An 18,794-nucleotide genomic window follows, 5' to 3' on the forward strand; every position below is an offset into this window, starting at 1 on the left:
CTGTTTTGAGCAAGGAAGGGCTAAATGTATGTAGTTGGCAAAATTAATTGACTAATATTTGTCAATTAATGATCTTAGAACATGTACATTATGGCATTAGGATTACACATAATTTACTAAAGAAAAATCTCTATTGGGCTGTCACTATCATAGAATGGTTACAGTAATAGAGGAGGCCATTTGACTGGTCATGTCCATGCCAGCTCTCTGAACTAGCAGCTCACCTAGTCCCATCCCCCCACCCAACCCCCACTTTACCCTGTATTGTTGCAATTTTTTTTTTTACCAAAGAGTTGGATGATTATTTGAAGGTCTTGATTGAATTTGCCTCCTCCACATTCGCGGGCAGGGTCTTAACCACATGCTGCATTTTTTTTAAAAAGCTTTACATGTTGCCTTTCGTTCATTTGCCTTAAATGGTGGCCTCTGGTTCTTGATCCTTCTGCCAATGGGAACAGTTTCTCCCTATCTATTCGGTGATTTTGAACCCCTCTATCAAATCTCCTCTTCTCCTCCTCTTCAAGGAGAACAGCCCCAGCTTCTCCAATCTATCCATGTAACAGGAGTTCCTCATCCCTGGAATCATTCTCATGAATCTTTTCTACACCACTGCCTGTACTATTTTATACCTGTTCTCTGTTTTAGAACTGTTGGAGCTCTCTGATGGCTTAGTGGATAAACCTACATAGGGCTGAAATATATAGACCAAACAGCCCTGGTCTACATTGATCTCTTTGTAGAGATCTCTTGGCAGAGTTTGGGGTGCTGACTTTGATATCTGCGACCCTGGAAGAAAAGCAGCTAGGACATTTCTTCTGGGCACTATTTAGCAATCCTTCAGGAAAGCCTTCGTGATGAGTGACAGTTGGAGTTGACTTGACAAAGAGATGCCCTCTAGATTCAAATAACTCATCAACATGCACTGCATATGTGAAATATGACATTTGGACAAGGCATTAGAAGACCCCTGGTATCCATGGATCTATACTGCAGCTTAAAAACTGAATTTTGACTATACCAGAAGTGACATTACACCTAAACTAGTCCAGCCTTTACGCCACATGATATGCATGTTTCCCAGGAGGAGCAACTGGAAAATGAACAGATTTCTTTCCTTTCTCGTCCTCCGAAAAGGGTGATTAGTACCACAGGGGTTTCACCTATCTTCTGGTACCTTCCTGAAACTGGCTCATGTCATCTGCAAGTCTGTACAATAGTTATTGCCTGGTTATTTGAAAAATTGTTTGGGTATGTTAATTCTTCAATTGAAGCTAATGATCAGAATACAAAGAAAATAATTTATTTAACAAGACTTAGTCTAATTTGGACCAGTTAACATAATTATGGGAAGTTTGTATAATAGACGGTCATCGAATGGAAGATGTGTAATTTAATTGTGTCTATTATAACTACTCTCCCAGGTGTTCATACTGTGCTGAAGACAGGTAGCTGGGTACGCTACTGTATCTTTGACCTAGCTACAGGGAAAGCTGAACAGGAACATAACTTTCCTACAAGCAGTGTTGCCTTCCTTGGCCAGAATGAGCGCAATGTGGCAATTTACACAGCTGGGCAGGTGTGTAGTTTTTAAATTTTCTATCTCTTGCATGATCAGTTAAGCAGGTGGTTATTACTAGACTAACAAGCCACAGCCTGTACATTTGGATCCCAACTCGGTAGATTGTGAAATTGAACTCAATAAATCTGGTCATTTTTGAACAGAAAATAACACAGTACCAGGTTGTTGTAAAAACTGAGTTGGTTCTTGATCACTCTTAGAAAAGAATCTACTCCCTGGTGAAACAGACTTGTGATTCTAATTTCCTGCTACGCAGTTGGCCTTAATGCCCTTGGAGCAACTAGGGATTGGCAAAAAAAAATATAGCTTAGCCAGTGTCACCTGTACCTGATGAACAAAATATTAATAAAAATCTGGATTATGCATCGTCTTCACTTGATCAATCTCTGCATACGTGTAATTTATTTGCTGGAAATCATTCGGTGGCGTTGTTTCTTATAAAAAAAACCTGAGCTCCTGTGTTGATGTTTTTATTCACTTACTTTCTTATACTTCCAACGTAGAGACTTGTGTGTGCTCATACAAGAAATGCATATAGTTAGTATGCAGATACAGCAAGAAATTCAGAAGGAAAATGGCATGTTGGCCTTTATTGCAAGGGGATTGGAGTACAAGAGTGAAGAAGTCTTGCTACATTTGTAGAGGGCATGGGTGAGACCACATCTGGAGGTATACTGTGTGCAGTTTTGGTTTCCACATTTAAGGAAGGATGTAGTTGAATTAGAGGCAATACGGTGAAAATTCACTAGATTGGCCCCTGGGGTTTTGGCGGTGGGGGGGTTGTCCTATAATGAGATGATGAAGTAAATTGCACCTATAGTCTTTGGAGTTCTGAAGAATGAGATGCGTATTTATTGAAGCATACAAGATTGTGAAGGGGCTTGATAAGGTAGACGTTGAAAGATTGTTTCTGCTGCTTGGGGAAGCTCAAACTCGGGGGCACAGTTTCAGGATAATGGGTCGATCTTTTACAACTGAGGTGAAGAGAAATTACTTCACTCAAAGGGTTGTGAATATTTGGAATTCTCTGCCTCTGAGGGTTGTGGATGCTCTATTATTGAATACATTTAAGGCCGTGACAGATTTTTCGTGTCTCGGAATTAGAAGGTATGGGGAGCGGACAGGTAAGTGAGTTGAAGCCCAAGATTAGCCACAATAGTGTTGAATGATAGAGTAGGCTCGACAGGCCAAATGGTCTATTCTTCCGAGTTCTTGTGTTCTTGAATCTATGACCATGTTCCTTACGATTGCACTATAGGAGGCCAGTCTTAAGAGACTAAAACAGACATGGCAGATACCTAGACCTCCAACCCCAGCAGTCAATAAGAAAGTAGTGAAATTCAGTTGTCATAGAAAGTCTGAGAGAAAACTTTCCAGTATCTAAGATGGGGCATTGGGTCATATTTGTTATTTAAATATATTTTCAAAGATTTGGGGACACTTGACTGGGATGATGTTACAGTTGGCAATGAGCAAGAAAATATTCAAATTAAGTTGCTTTTTTTCCCCTGTTTTTGTGCCTCTCCAAAAGCAACTTATATAAATATGGCTCTTAATATGATAAAATATCCTACAGTGCTTCACAGGAGCATATTAAAACAAAATATGACAACAAACTGCATAGGGGATATTAGGTTAGATGATAAAAATCTTTGTTAGAGAGAAAGATTTTAAAGATTTTCTTAAAGGACGAAAGCAAGGTGGAGAGATGTAAGGGAATTCCAAGAGCTTGGAGCTGAGGCAACTGAAGGGATGGCCACCAGTGGTGGAGCAATTAACATAAGGGGTGTTAAAGAGGCCAGAATTAAATGAGCGCAGATATCTCAGAATTGTGGGGATGACTGAGATTAGAGATGGGGAGGCATGAGACCAGGAAGCAATTTGAAAGCGATGATTAGAATTTTAAAATCAAGACATTGCTTAACCAGGAGCCAGGGTAAGTTGGTGAGCACGGGGTGATAGGTGAATGAGATTTCATGTGAGAGAGGACATAGGCAGCAGAGTTTTGACTCGCCTTCAGCTTAGAGGGTAGGATGTGGGAGACCAGCCAGGAGTGCATTCGAATAGTTGAATCTAGTGGTAACAAAGGCATGAATGAAGTTGTCAGCAGCAAATGACCCGAGATGGGGTGAAATTGGGCAATGTTGTGGAGGTGGAAATAAGCAGTCTCTGATGGTGAGAATATATGGTCAGGCATTCATCTTGGGATCAAATATGGCACCAAGGCGGTAAAGTCTGGTTTACGTTGGTTGTTGCCAGGGAGAGGGATGGAGTTGGTAGCTAGGGAATGGAGTTTGAACTGGGCTACAGTCTTCCCAATATTTAATTGAGGAAATTTCTTCTCATCCAGACTGATTGAAGGACAAGCATTTTGATAATTTAACAATGGATGAAGTTGAGAGGAGCTGGTGCACTAGTGCTGGATGTCATCAACATACGTGTGAAAATAACACTGCTTTTGGATGATATCACTGAGGGACAATATGTAGATGAGAAATTCAAATCTCCCAAGCGATTATTTGGCTGTGGGGTTGGTTGTGAGAGGGGGTAATTAACCAGTTTTGAGTTATGATAGTTGAACCATTGGAGAAGGCTTACTGGATCAGTTTGTTTGCTGCATGTCATTTTCATATGTTAGTGTTCCAAAGTTTGTCATAAGTCCTGAGGTTTTTATTTTTTGTAAACTTAGTCATTCATGGGCTATGACCAACAAGGTCAGCATTTATTGTCCATCTCTAATTACCTTTAAGAAGAAGTTGGTGAGCCACTTTCTTGAACTGTTGCAGTCCATGTGGTAAGTGTATTCCCACAATACTGTTGGAGAGCTCCAGGATTTTGACCCAGTGATGATGAAGGAACAGGGTTACATTTCCAAGTCTGGGTGGAATGGTAACTTGGTGATAGTTGTGTTCCCATGTGCCCTCTACCCTTCTAAGTAATAGAGGTTGCAGGTTTGGAAGGTGCTGTTGATGAAGTCTTGGCATCTTGTAATGGACACACTGCAGCTGTGCTGGTGGTGGATGGGGTGCCAATCAATTGTATGTTTTGTCCTGGATAATGTTGATATGAGTGTTGTTGGAGCTGCACTCATCCAGGCAAGTCGGGAGTATTCCATCACACTCTTAACTTGGGCCTTGGTGGTGATGGAAATGCTTTGGGAAGTTGGGAAGTAAGCCACTTGACACAATAGTTATTAAATTTGTTTAGAGAGTAGCATGCTAATGCTGTTGGATTATGGGACAAGTTTTATAACAGAAATTTTACATCTCTGCTTATTTTTTCCCCCCTCAGGTAAGAATATTAAGGTAGTTAGATTCCTTACTGAATGTAAGGAGCAATTTTTTTCAGAATTTTAAAAATAAAGGTGACTGAAAAGAAGCTCAATTCCTGTACACAAGGTTCTTGTGCCATGATCATTATCTAGTGTTGTTCGATTGTTCCTGTTTCTTTCTACGTGCTGCCTTTTGATGACATCAGCCAAAGACATGATGTTGGGCCCCAAATGGCAACACTCAGTTCTACGTCACTACCACATGTCTCGACACATCCACTGGCTCTGTGTTGTCAGACTATTTGTCCAACGTGAAGTTTTGGGTTAGGTAAAACTTCCTCCAATCAAACATCGGGAGGACCCAAGCCATTTTTCTTTGCACGTCCCCCCGACCAGAAATTTTGCTCCCTTGCCACTAATTTCATCTCCCTTGGCCACTGCATAAGGCTGAGACAGATTGTTCTCGACCACTAGATTCTCGTTGACCCAGAACTGAGCTTCTGACTCCATATCCTCTCAATCACAATGGCTGCCTTCTTCCACATCTAAAATTTCCTGCCTCCATATCTTCTCAATTTATGTTCTGTTGGTTACCTTCAGACCCTATTCCTAATGCTTTCACAGGCAGTTTTCTGTCTATACCCTACATAAACTTTAACATCCAATACTTTGCTTATAAGTATTCTGACTTGCACCAAGTACCACTCATCCGTCATCCCTGTGCTCACTTACCTACATTGTCTCCAGGTTCACGCACACTAGAATTTGAAAATTCTGATCCTCATTCAAAATGCTTCATGGACTCATCCCTCCCTATTTCTATAACCTCTGAGAACTCTACAATCATCCAACTCTGGTCTCTTGTGCATACTGCACTCCCATACCTTGATTGATGGTTGTGTGTTCCGCTGCTTAGGTTTCAGACTCTGCGATTCCCTGCTTAACCCTCACTGTTTCTTCACTCCTTTCAGGAGCCCCCCCCCCCCCCAAAAGCTTTCAGTCACCTGTTAATATTTCTTTCTTTGACGCAGTGGCAGTGTTTTCTTAATATACTCCTATGAAGCTTAGGCATACTTCTAAGTTAAGGATGCTATATAAATGTGAGCTGTTGAACATACAACATTCCTGTTTTTAAACTCCATGTTGCATTCCCTGCTCAGAGTTAAAGGTGTTGTTCACAGATTGGAGGGATAGAAGGTTACTTGATTAAATGGGCAACAGAAAAGGAGAGTGTCCCCAGGTAATTTCTCTCTTCTCCTTACCAAGGGATGGTGGCACCTCTTATTCATTTATAGAAGCTGAACATCAGAAACTATGACCAAACATACAATAGGAAATCTGATATTTTTCAGTGATGAACAAACCCCTTTTAATTTTTTTTTTGCTTTAGACTTGCTAGATTTAGACCTAATGTTGGTGTGTGGGTAGCAATGAATCGAGAGAGATGATATGTGATTTTAATACAGATCTGAAGGCTGCTTTTAAAAAAAAAACCCATCTGGTGTCCAGAGGCTGCAACAATATTATGACAGTTCATGTGGCAGCATTGGTAAATGTTGATTGAAAAGTAGCCAAAAATTGTTAGCGGACCGGAAGTATGGATGACCTCCTCCATTGTAGGTAGTATGGGTGACCTTGCCAGCTAAGATTTTTAATATGTGATGAGCATTTATGTTTTAATGGTAGGTTAAATTTTTAACATACTGCTTGCTTCCTTTCAGGAAATGATTTATTTTCTTAATGAATTGTCATGTTTGTACAAATTCAGCACAAGTTTGCTATTCAAGAAGAAGCTTTGAAGAGTTTGCTTGATTTTGTTTGAACTGTGAATGAGAGGTCATAGAGGCCTAGCTAGTGTGACATAAAGGATCATAAAGGAACAAGTTATATTTTTGCTTGAAATTTTTAACCTTTATGTATATTTTGTAGCTTGGTGTGTTTGTGATGAGGGCAGTTCTCAAACAACTGAATCAGTTATGAATTGTGAATTCTGGACAAATTTGTGTAGATTACAAGTTTAGCATGTTTGAGAATATGTTGTGTTGATTGCATATTTTTATATTATTAGGAATCTCCCATCATTCTAAGGGATGGAAATGGCACAATATACCCAATGGCTAAGGATTGTATGGGTGGAATCCGTGATCCTGACTGGTTAGATCTTCCACCAATTACTAGCCTCGGAATGGGGATTCATTCTTTGACAAATCTTCCTGCAAATTCATCGATTAAGAAGAAAGCAGCTGTCATAGTAATGGCTGTAGAGGTAGGTTGATCAACATAATAAAAGGCTGACTATCCCACGTTTTTTGGTGTTTTGTGTTAATACACTAAATATTAATCCATAGAACACTTGGCTTAAAGCCAATATACCACACATAATCTTCGGCTGAACCAGTGTTGGAGGATGTGGACTAGGCCACGTGGATATAATTTGGGTAATTTTAGACATTCTGTCTTTTTGTATATAATACTTTCGGTCTATGATTTTGCAACCCAAATTGCTTATTCATATGGGCTGATTCCATTTCCTTCCTTACGCCTTAAGACCTCACTCAAATCTCCTCACTTCTCTGGAGAAAAACATCCCAGCTCTCCACACTTATTATGGTAATCAAGGACTTTTTGTCAATGAAGCTAAACTAGGGTCCCATTCAAGAACAGGACCATCGTTCCAGTGATGTTTCTCAGCTCTCTTATTCTTAGCGACCTGTATTGCAGTACAGGTCGCTAACTCCCAGCGACCCAAACATTACCATACCTAGACCTAGATGACACTCCTAAGCAGCCCCAAGGTTGGTGCTCGTGCCTGATGCTGGCGCCACCCATTTGTACAACATTGGATTTATCTGCACTAAACTGACATCTGCCAGAAGTAGGCTTATTTCCTTCATGGATTGAGTGTGAATCTGGATTCAATCTCTCCCTTCTGAGATCACCCACCCAAATCTTTATACCATCCTCATCTAAATTATTGACGAAGATTGTAAACGGCAGCAACCTCAACAGCAATCGCTAGCAATCAGCTCTCAAATACAACCACTGCCATTAAATATTTGTCATTAAATTATTCTGAGGCATTGTTTTATGGAAGTAACTCCCCAAAATGTTAGAATTTCCATGCTGCTGGGGCCTGTCAATAAGCACGAGATGAGCATTAAAACAGCATATGGATTTAAAATGCAATCTCCAATTTAATGAGTTGTTGTACTGTGTTGATCTACATTTTGTACATGATCTTTTGGGATGAGAGGCTTTAGTTTGTCAGCAGCCTGTGATCCTACTTTCATTCACATGATTTGGACTTCCAACTTTTAAAGATGAGCAATAAAAATGCTATTGTACAACATTGCATCAACAACTTGCATTTATGTAGCACCACTAACATATACTCATGTGAAGCACCTTGGGATTTTATCAGTGAAGAAAGCATTAGTAAACTGGTAGAATGAGCATGTAATTGGCAAATTAATTTAAACAGAGGCAAGTGTGAAGTATGAGATCTTGATGGGACAAATAAGGAAGCTTGGTGCTGCTTAGATAATAAGAGTCTTAATGTGGTAGAAGAGCAAAGAGATATTATATACTCTTAACCAGGACAATTACTACCCTATTATGCATATTGTGAGCAAAACCTCTCAATGTAATTAATCATGCTTTTTTGTTTATCACCTTCTACAGAAGCAAGCATTAATGCAGCACATACTGCGATGTGATTATGAAGCCTCCAGGCAATATTTGATGAATCTTGAGCAGGCTGTTCTGCTAGAACAAACACCGCAAGCACTAAATACATTCCTAAGCAATCGATGTGATGGGAATCGTAATGTTTTACATGCCTGTGTGTCTGTCTGTTTCCCCACAAGCAACAAAGAGACTAAAGAGGAAGAAGGTGAGTTAAAAATGTTCATATGATCTGTTATTTTAAGATAAAGCATTTTCAGTGAATGTGGAACTAAAAGTTTCAGAATATTGCTGCTTTAAAAAATTATTGGTTTGTTTAATGTCTTTCTAGTCCCAACAGTTTCTTGAAAAATTGCAAGATAAATACAGGCATTTAGTGAGGAATACTACTCAAACCAGTCTTGGACATATGAGGGATATGGGGATAGTGCGGGAAGGTGAAGTTGAGGTGCATTGGTTGTTTTGAATGGCCAAGCAGGCTCCCAGGGCTGAATTGTCTATTCCTGCTCCTATTTCTTATGTTTCCATAATACTTCTGCAATGAAGCATTCTACAACAATGTCCTTTCTTTTCAAAATGTTTGTTTAATGAGTGAAAAATTAAAACTTGACATGATCTACTTCTGGATTAGAAATCGTAGTTTCTTTGGCATTTATTTCCCCTTAGTCATCAGGATGGGAGTATTTTAATTTTGACCCTGTATCTCTCTCCTTCCTCTTAATTATTCAGCCCCTGAGTCACAGACTCAGTTATAATCACAGACTCATGGTATAAGAGATTGTGGCATTCCACATAGTTCAGCCTGAAACTGACAGTGAGTCAATTTGTTCAAGCCTTATTCTGGGATATTGATCATTATTATTCAGAAACCTTTTTGTCTGAGAATGTGAAGTTTGCTGTTAGTGCTGGGTTCATTTTTTTTTAGACGCTTGACTGATTTTAGGGACTTCTGACATTCTATGCTGTCATAGGTTTATGGCTCAATGGGAACAAGCTGTTTATTTATGATCTGGATAACTGAAGAGAATGATGAAACTCAATTATGTTTCTCCTAATTTAGAGCTGAATTTAGTATGGCAGTCTTGCCCTGCTGTTTTGTGGCATCTTGTGACATCAAATTCATGATTTGGAATACATCAATTCTATTGAATGTAACTCCCGCTAGAGGAATCAAATAAGGCTCGATTTCACTTTGTTTATATTCTGATCACCGGAAGTCATAATTGGAGCGTTAATAATAATGGTACAATTAAACTTTTGTCCTCACTCGCACTCACTCTAAAAGCTAATTTCCTTTTACGTAATCAGGCCCATGCCCTTATGATCTAACAGTTAGGATCTTTAAAAATGCAATGAATTGGGGGCTTTGCCTCAGAATCAGTAATTGCCCTTTTACTAATATACTTTGCTGAGAAGTCACAAGTTGCTCACGTTGCATCTCTCCTGTTCAATAAGTGAAAAACTAGTTCCGTCGGTATCATTTATTTTTTCATTTAGCTTCCTTTTTAAGAACACTGACAGGAGGCCAACTAGAATTTTCCTTAAACTGTGAAGAGGACGCAACCTGCACAAGGATACAGATAGGTTAAATGAATGGGCATGAAGGTGGCCGATGGAATATAATGTGGAAAAATGTGAGGCTATTCACATTAATAGGAAGAATAGAAAAATAATATAGTTTAAATGGTGGTAAAACTATTAAATGTTGGTGTTCATAGGGATTTGGGTGTCCTTGTACATAGAACACAAAGTGAACGTATGGGAAGAGTGTGAGGATTTTTCATTTTGTGTCTGGTGAGATGGAGGTGATAAAACGATACTTGAAGTGGAGAAAAATTTCGGGACTATTCAAAGAGCTGGCAGATGGGCAGAACGACCTCAGTCTATGCTGTATGATTCTATTCATCTGTTAAATTTACTATAATTAGAATTTCGGAGAAGCTTTAAAAACATAGAAACTAATAATTGACAAAAACAAAGATCTGGATCACTCAAAGGTTTGAAAATATTTTGTCCGTTTTCTTTATAAATCCAATAAACCATAAGACATCTGGAAAGGCATTTACATGAGACAAGTAAATGTTGCTGCTTTCTCCAATGAACCCAACATTATCTTAGACGCAGCTGAAACCAATTTTAAAAAAAGATGACAGCCTGCAAATTTTACCCAGACTGTGACCTCTTGGCACATTGTCAGTAAAAACAAGTCAGAAGCACCATGGAATATTTTACACCTGACAACAGTGGTTCACATCTCACATACTCCGTTAATGCAGCACAGTCTGATTTAGCCCTAAGTGAGTATTTTTTCAATTCTGACTGAAAGCATTTGGCTCACTTCCTATAAAACCTCATTTATTTTTGGCTTGGCTATAGCGATATATAAAAAAAAATTAAGCTCTAATTTTCTGGTACCCATCCGACTGCTCTTCAAAGTTTATAATTTGTTAAAAGGCTCTCAGGTGTTCAACTCAACCAGTCTGCTGCTGAAGCTGTAGCAACTATTGTTTTGCCAGAGATATTGCTGGCTGAAGTTCATTTACAATTCTGTTGTCCATTTACATTCATAGCTTAAAAAGATAATATAGTACAAAAACTTTATAATTTTAGCTGGACAACTCTTCTATGTCCATACTGAACTAAATTTTAGTAATGCATCCTAATAAAATGTTAGTGTAATTCATTTACTTAGCATAAGAGATGACCTGTGTTTTATCTCTGCGGGCCTTATAGCTATAAGCTATGGAGGCTCACGGGTTACATAGAAAGTTTATAAAACCATCCTTCTCTTAATTTACGCATATTTTAAGTTCCAGATTTTGGCATTTATTAACGGGGGTTTATCCAGTGAGGGTAAGAACAGTCAACTAAGTGTACTAAGAACAGTCCTTTTATAAACCTCCAAGTGTACAAAAATGAACAAACAAGAAACAGGGCAGTATTGTTTGGGCTTGGATTATGTAGGCTATGATTCACATATATTAAAATTAATGGTCTGAAGGTTATTATTTAAACTGTACCTGTTTGATAATCTTTTAAAATTAAAACCAATTAAACCAAATCAACAAAATTGGGATAAATCAGGCACAGCCCCTAATTTAGGTCAGCTGTAAAACCAAGGGCAAAATTTAAAGGAACCTTACAAACTTTAAATCAAAATGTGATTAAAGGGGTCAACAAAACACCCCAGTCCCCGCGGTGCCCACCGAGCACGGAAGGCCTCGAGCGTGTCAGCAGACACCGCGTGCTCCCTCTCCAGGGACATCCGGCAGCGAAAATTGCCGCGGAAGAGGGACAAACAATCGGGCGGGACTCCCCCGTCAATCGCCCGCTGCCTGGACCTGTTAATGGCCAACTTGGCCAGGCCCAGTAGCAGGTTCACGAGGAGGTCCCCCTCCTTCCCGACCCCCTTCCGCACCGGGTGCCCATAGATCATGAGCGTGGGGCTGAAGTGCAAACAAAACATCAATAAAAGGTTTTTCAAATAACTAAAAAGGGAGTGCAACCTACAACACCCTATATATACATGGTCCACGGACTCCACAAGACCGCAAAAAGGGCACGTGTCCTGAGAGTCCGTGAACCTATGCATCCTCTTATTATACGGGACTGCTGCATGCAACACCCTCCAACCCAGGTCCCCGATAGAAAGGGGGAGAACACCTCCGTAGAGGGCCTCCCATCGGGGGCCTCCGCTGCCAGACGGCAACAAGGCACGCCAGGGCGTGTCCGGGCGACGGACAAGGGCGAGAAAATGGAAGGTGTGCAGCAGCAGTCCATACAAAAAGCCCCTCTTTGCCGTGCCAAAAGGCACGGAGGGCATGTCCCCGAGGCGGCTCATATTGCGGGGCACCAGCACCCGAGGGAGGGTTCGGGGCTTGGGGCCAATGTGGAATTCTGTCCGAACAGGGGAACGTTCAGACGGAAGACCACCGCGCACCTGGGCCACCTCAAGACCCAAAATAACGTCGGGTCCCAGCACGACCGTTCTCAGGTCTTGGATGGCATCGGCTGCGACCTGGACGCTCACAGACACGCGTCGCGCCAACTCCTGTGGGAGCATCCAGCCCAGTCCTCCGCCACCCAGCACGTCCCCGATCCTGGTCACCCCTGCGGCCACAGCCCTCCTCTCCGCCAACCATTGAAAAGGAGGAAGGGGCGGATTCCTGAGCAGCGGCTCTCTGACGATAGCCGCTACTCCTGACAGGGGAGCGCTGCGTCGCGAGGCGACCACTTTCCAGACTTTGATCAGGTCCTGGTAAAAGACGGGCAACGCCTGCAAGGAGCCATCGAGGCCCATCTGTTCTATAAACAGGAGCTGCACGTCATAATTCAGGCCGTGCACCTGACAGAAGAAATACGTCGTCAGGGCACACCATCTAGGAGGAGGCTTGACGTAGAGGTATCGCTGCAGGGTCTGAAGGCGGAAAGTCGCCACCTGTGTGCGTAAGCACACTAGCGCCTGACCACCCTCCCTAAGCGGGAGACTCAGAACCTCAGCAGCGACCCAGTGCAATCTTTTGTCCCAGAAGAAGTCGACTAACAATTTCTGGATTCTTGTGACAAAGTCCGGGGGAGGGGTCAAAGTGACCAGTCGATACCACAACATGGCGGCGATCAGCTGGTTTATGACCAGAACTCGACCCCGGTAAGATAGCACTCGGAGCAGTCCTGTCCAGCGCCACAGGCGAGCGGTGACTTTCGTCTCCAGTTCCTGCCAATTCGCCGGCCAGGATTCCCCAGCAGGGCAGAGATGGACCCCCAGGTAGAGGAGGCTGGTCCTGCTCCAGGTGAAAGGCCTGAGCTCCTCGGGTAGGGGATCCATTTGCCACTGACCGACCAGGAGTCCAGAACATTTCTCCCAGTTGATCCTGGCAGAAGAAGCGGCAGAGTAGACCTCCTGGCACTCGCGCATCCTCCGCAGGTCAGCCGGGTCACTAAACATAAGGAGCACGTCATCGGCGTAAGCCGAAAGGACCACCCCGATGCCCGGCCCGCGCAGAACCAATCCCGACAACCTCCTCTGCAAGAGGCACAGGAAAGGCTCCACGCAAATAGATTACAACTGGCCAGACAGGGGGCAGCCCTGACGTACCCCTCTCCCAAAGCGAAGGGGCGCCGTCAGGGACCCATTAACCTTCACTAGACACTCCGTGGCAGTGTACAGAAGTCGGATCCGGGCGACAAAATGCGTCCCGAACCCGAACGCTCGCAGAGTTCCTAGTAAGTATCCGTGATCCACCCTGTCGAACGCCTTCTCCTGATCGAGAGACAGGAAGGCGCTCGATAGACCAGCCCTCTGGGAATGGTGGATGATGTCCCGGACCAGATGGATGTTATCATAAATAGTTCGGTCCGGGACGGTGTAGGACTGGTCAGGGTGGATCATGTGGTCCAGCACGGTGCCGAGCCGAGAAGACATGGCTTGGGCGAAGATTTTGTAGTCCGTGCTGAGGAGGGAGACCAGGCGCCAGTTTTTCAGAAGGCAGAGATCCCCCTTCTTCAGCAGCAGGGCAATCATGGCCCTGCGCCACGAAAGGGGCATCTCCCCGGTAGCAACGCTCTCCCCCAGGACCCCCGCGAAGTCGCTCCCCAAGACGTCCCAGAAAGCCCTGAAGAACTCCACGGTCAGCCCGTCTAGTCCCGGGGTTTTGCCCCTAGAAAGACCGTCGAGTGCGCCGGTCAGCTCCCCCAGACTTATAGGGGAGTCGAGCTTTCCGGCGCACTCCGGGCCGACCTGCGGCAGGTCCTCCCACAAAACTCTGCAAGCTTCCTCACTGGACGGATCCGGAGAGAACAGGGCAGTGTAGTAATCTCGGGCGATGGCCCTGATGCCCTCCGGGTCCAAGACAAGGGATCCGTCGTCGGCCAGCAGCATAAGGAGCTGCTTATGGACCCCGTGCCTTTTTTCCAGCGAGTAGAAGAAGGGGGAGCTGCGGTCCATCTCCTTTAGGAAACAGATCTGCGACCTCACGAACGCGCCCCGAGACCCGACCAGTTGCAGGTCCCGCAGCGCGCCCTTCTTCTCATCATACACCGACCGCAGGGCTGGGTCCGCGTCGGGCTGACGGAGACGTGCCTCCAGGTCGAGCACCTCCTTCTCCAACTCCTCGACCCTGGATTTGCGTCTGTTTGTCGACCCCTTCGCTTACTCTTGACAGAAAACTCGGACGTGAGTCTTGCCCACGTCCCACCATAGCCTCAAGGAGGGGAAGCCTCCCCGCTTCCTTCTCCAGCCGGCCCAGAAGCGACGGAACGAGTCCAGGAACCGCTGGTCTTCCAACAACAGGTTATTAAAATGCCAGTACGCGGACCCCGTCTGAGCACAGAACGAAGTGAGCTCCGCCCACACCAGATGGTGGTCCGTGCACGGAACCTGCTGTATAGAAGCAGCCGGAACGCAGGACACGTACGCCTTTGAAACGTAAAGGCGGTCGAGTCTGGACGCTCCGACTCCAGGTGACACAAAGGTGAACACGCTGGAGTCAGGATGGAGATTTCGCCAGACGTCCACCAAGTCGAAGGACCTGACCAGGTCACGCAACTTACTCACACCTCGCGTGCAGTGCGGGGTACCGTGACAGTCCCGGACCACGAGGATGCAATTGAAATCCCCCCCTGAGGACGACGCACTCGCCAGCATCGATGGAGCTGAGATGAGTGGACACTTCTTCAAAGAAGCTCGCTTGCTGCTGTGTGCCCAGGGGAGCGTACACATTCACAAAGTGAAGCACCCCCCCCCGATGCACAGTCAGGTGCAGCAACCGGCCTGGCACCGGCTCCTTGAAGAATGTGAATGCTGCCTGAGAGAATGGTCCATTTGCCAACCGTAAATGTAACTCTTTCAAGTACAAACACGTTTCCATCTGTTCCTATTCAGATGAAGTTACATTGTTTCATAGTTTGCCGTTGTGAGATTTGAACTCTTGATACTCTTTTTTTGAGTAAATCTGTTTCCATCTGTTTCAGATGAAGTTACATTGTTTCATAGTTTGCCATTGTGAGATTTGAACTCTTGATACTCTTTTTGAGTAAACCTGTTTCCATCTGTTTCAGATGAAGTTACATTGTTTCATAGTTTGCCATTGTGAGATTTGAACTCTTGATCTTGGGGTTACAAACCCAGTACCATAACCACTTGGCTATTTAGGCCAAGCAAAGTTTTTGCCATTGTGAGATTTGAACTCTTGATCTTGGGGTTATAAACCCAGTACCATAACCACTTGGCTATTTAGGCCAAGCGTGTAATTTCTGAAGTAGTTGAAGTAGTTTTTCAAGTAATTAAGCAAGCATTGACACCTGTATGGTACAGCTCTGTCTCACTCGATTATAGTCTGGCCAAAGTCTTTCCTTATCAAACAGGTACGGCTTAAATAATATAACTTTCAAACCATTACTTTTAATACATTCCAGGTAATTGGTCACTTAATGTGACACAGTCCTTAAAGCTCTCAACTTTTCCACACTCCTTTGTTTAACCGTTTACCTGGCAAGTAAAGGGATGATTCTGTCCATGCAAATCTGTTTTTATCAATTCTGCATAATCTCATAGCCGTGCAGACTGGCTATAGTTTTAAAATATATACTTTTCCATTCCTTAGCAAATATGTGAAATTTGTATTGACAATTGAAAATAATTTTCAGTGGGAGGAGAAGAACATGGTGAGTCATCTGGTATGTGCACTCCAAGAATCCTGAGAGCACATCCAGAATGCTGCACTTTTTCTCCTGAAAGTTGATCAGAGTTCATTGAAGGAACTTTGGTTGGATTATTCCATCTCCTTGGGAGGAAAGTGGAATGAGAGGGATGTGCTTTTGAACAGTTTTTAACAGCAAATAAATTTCATACCAAGCTCACTCTCAATTAATTGCTGCACCTAGCAAATTTCAGGAGACTTATATTGGTGAATGAAGTGGACTCTGAAATAAACTCTATTTGAGGTGTATTTTCAGTCTTGCTTGTGATTTGAATTCTATTCCTTTTGTATCATTGTTACTGAGATCTAGTGACTTAAGTATTTCTGTCCCACAGAAGCAGAGCGCTCTGAGAGGAATACATTTGCGGAGAGGTTATCTGCAGTTGAAGCCATTGCAAATGCAATTTCAGTGGTGTCAAGTAACAGCAGTGGGAACAGGACTGGGCCGTCTAGCAGTCGTAGGTATGTGCAAATAAAAGATAACTATGTCTGCTGACTAGAATAGATTAATTTTGTGCACATCGTCCAAATGCAGCGTGGACCTGACCCAGGTAGAGGTCTCTGGAAGCCAGAGCTCTGACTGAATATTTTTATTGGGGGTAGGGGTGAGAAGCTAGGGTAAGAAGAAAGTGTGCAAATTATTAGCATTCAATTCTTAGGGGTGGGATGATGAAAAAATAGTTGTTGAATAATTCTGTAAGTGTAAATTTCTATTTTTTTTCATTGAAACTTCAGGTTTCCAAATTAATTGAACGGTTTGGTGTTAGATTTTGGAAAGAAAGGCAGCGCTTGCTTTTGAGTGCTTTAATGGGTGAAACTATCTCAATCTTGTTTATAAACCAGTAGCTGCTTCACCTACTTGGACTGAAGGATAAGCTAATATGATTCCAACTTTTCATTTAACTTACAATGTATATATTGTGTGATTAGAATTCTAGTTATGTTACAACTGGTTTACATTTTAGCAAAAGCCAGTGACCTAATACCAAATGTCCCTAGCTAATGATCTTAGCAACTAATTGGGTCATGCTAGGAAATGAGATTTATTTTGGGGTTTAAAAAAATGTCTTACGCTAATTTCTCTGTCCAGTTTAAGATTGCGTGAGATGATGAGGCGCTCACTGCGAGCAGCGGGCTTGGGGCGACATGAATCTGGTGCTTCATCCAGTGACCATCAGGACCCAGTATCTCCTCCGATTGCCCCACTTAGCTGGGCACCAGATCCACCTGCAATTGATCCAGGTTAGAGTGTTTGCTGATTTTATGAAAACAATTTGCTGAATGCTAAATTCTGGTTAAAGTTTGAGCAACAATATATGAGGATCTGAAGAGTAATTCCACCATGAAATGGTTCTATCTTGGCCGTAAAAAAAATGAAGTTTCATTAGGTATTAGTGTGGATTTGCAAAGTAGACAAACTCTAGGATAAGAACTGTGCATCCCTGTAATTAACACACATATAATTTCGAGTGCATATACAAAAGAAAACATTTGATTTTGCTGCGGAGACAAAATGGCCAGATTCCCTTTCCATGCAAGCTCATGTATCTGGTTGTAGAAAATTTGTGTGAATAGCTATTTTGACCTTGACATTGTAACTAGTGTTCTCATACTTCTAAATGAAGTAAGAAGTGTCTGAATGAGAATGAAAGACTTATATTTATATAGTGCCTTTCATGACCATAGAACCATAGAAAAGTTACAGCACAGAAGGAGGCTATTGGGCCCATCTTGTCCATGCCAACCCAAGGACACCCAGGTGCCCTTTCTAATCCCACTTTCCTGCACCCGGCCCATAGCCCTGCAGCTTACAGTACTTAAGGTGCAGATCCAGGTACTTTTTAAAATAGTTTGAGTTTCTGCCTCCACCACCAACTTGGGCAGCGAATCCCAGACACCCACTATCCTCTGCGTAAAATAAGTTCTTCCTCATGTGCTTCCTACACCTTCTGCCACTTATCTTGAATCTATGTCCCCTGGTTCTAGAATTCTCCACCAAGGGAAACAATTTTATCCTGTCCACTCTATCTATTCCCCTCATAATTTTGTACATCTCAATCAATTCACCTCTCAGCCTTCTTTGTTCTAAGGAAAATAACCCCAACCTATCCAATCTCTCCTCGGAGCTACACTTTTCTAACCCTGGCAACATTCTTGTAAACCACCTCTGCACTCTCTCCAGAGCTATTACGTCCTTTCTGTAATGTGGTGACCAGAACTGCACACAGTACTCCAGTTGTGGCCTCACCAGTGTTTTATACAATTCCAACATTATATCCTTACTTTTATATTCTATACCTCTGCCAATATATTCTTACTTTTATATTCTATACCTCTGCCAATGAAGGAGAGCATTCCATATGCCTTCTTTACAACCTTGTCTACTTGAACTGCTGCCTTCAGGGACCGGTGTACTTGGACGCCAAGATCTCTCACTTCATCTACCCCTCTTAGTGTATTCCCGTTTATTGTGTAATCCCTGAAACTGTTTGACCTCCCTAAATGTATGACCTCACACTGACCTCAGGACATCCCAAAGCACTTTGCAGACAGTGAAATAGTC

General features: G+C 42.9%; 1 protein-coding gene across 6 annotated transcripts in view; it reads left to right on the forward strand.

Moving 5' to 3' along the window:
* The window catches only part of ubr5 (ubiquitin protein ligase E3 component n-recognin 5), a 155,367-nt gene that overhangs the window by 70,719 nt on the left and 65,854 nt on the right, over nt 1-18,794 (forward strand). For 5 of the 6 annotated variants that reach the window (XM_041189352.1, XM_041189354.1, XM_041189356.1 and 2 more), the window contains 5 exons: nt 1,422-1,576; nt 6,919-7,116; nt 8,532-8,742; nt 16,567-16,693; nt 17,322-17,473. In XM_041189352.1, the coding sequence (XP_041045286.1) occupies nt 1,422-1,576; nt 6,919-7,116; nt 8,532-8,742; nt 16,567-16,693; nt 17,322-17,473 (843 nt within the window). The remainder of the gene's footprint in view (nt 1-1,421; nt 1,577-6,918; nt 7,117-8,531; nt 8,743-16,566; nt 16,694-17,321; nt 17,474-18,794) is intronic. The other variant, XM_041189353.1, reaches the window with a different exon arrangement.

Source organism: Carcharodon carcharias, chromosome 6 (genome assembly GCF_017639515.1).
Source record: "Carcharodon carcharias isolate sCarCar2 chromosome 6, sCarCar2.pri, whole genome shotgun sequence".
NCBI lineage: Eukaryota > Metazoa > Chordata > Chondrichthyes > Lamniformes > Lamnidae > Carcharodon > Carcharodon carcharias.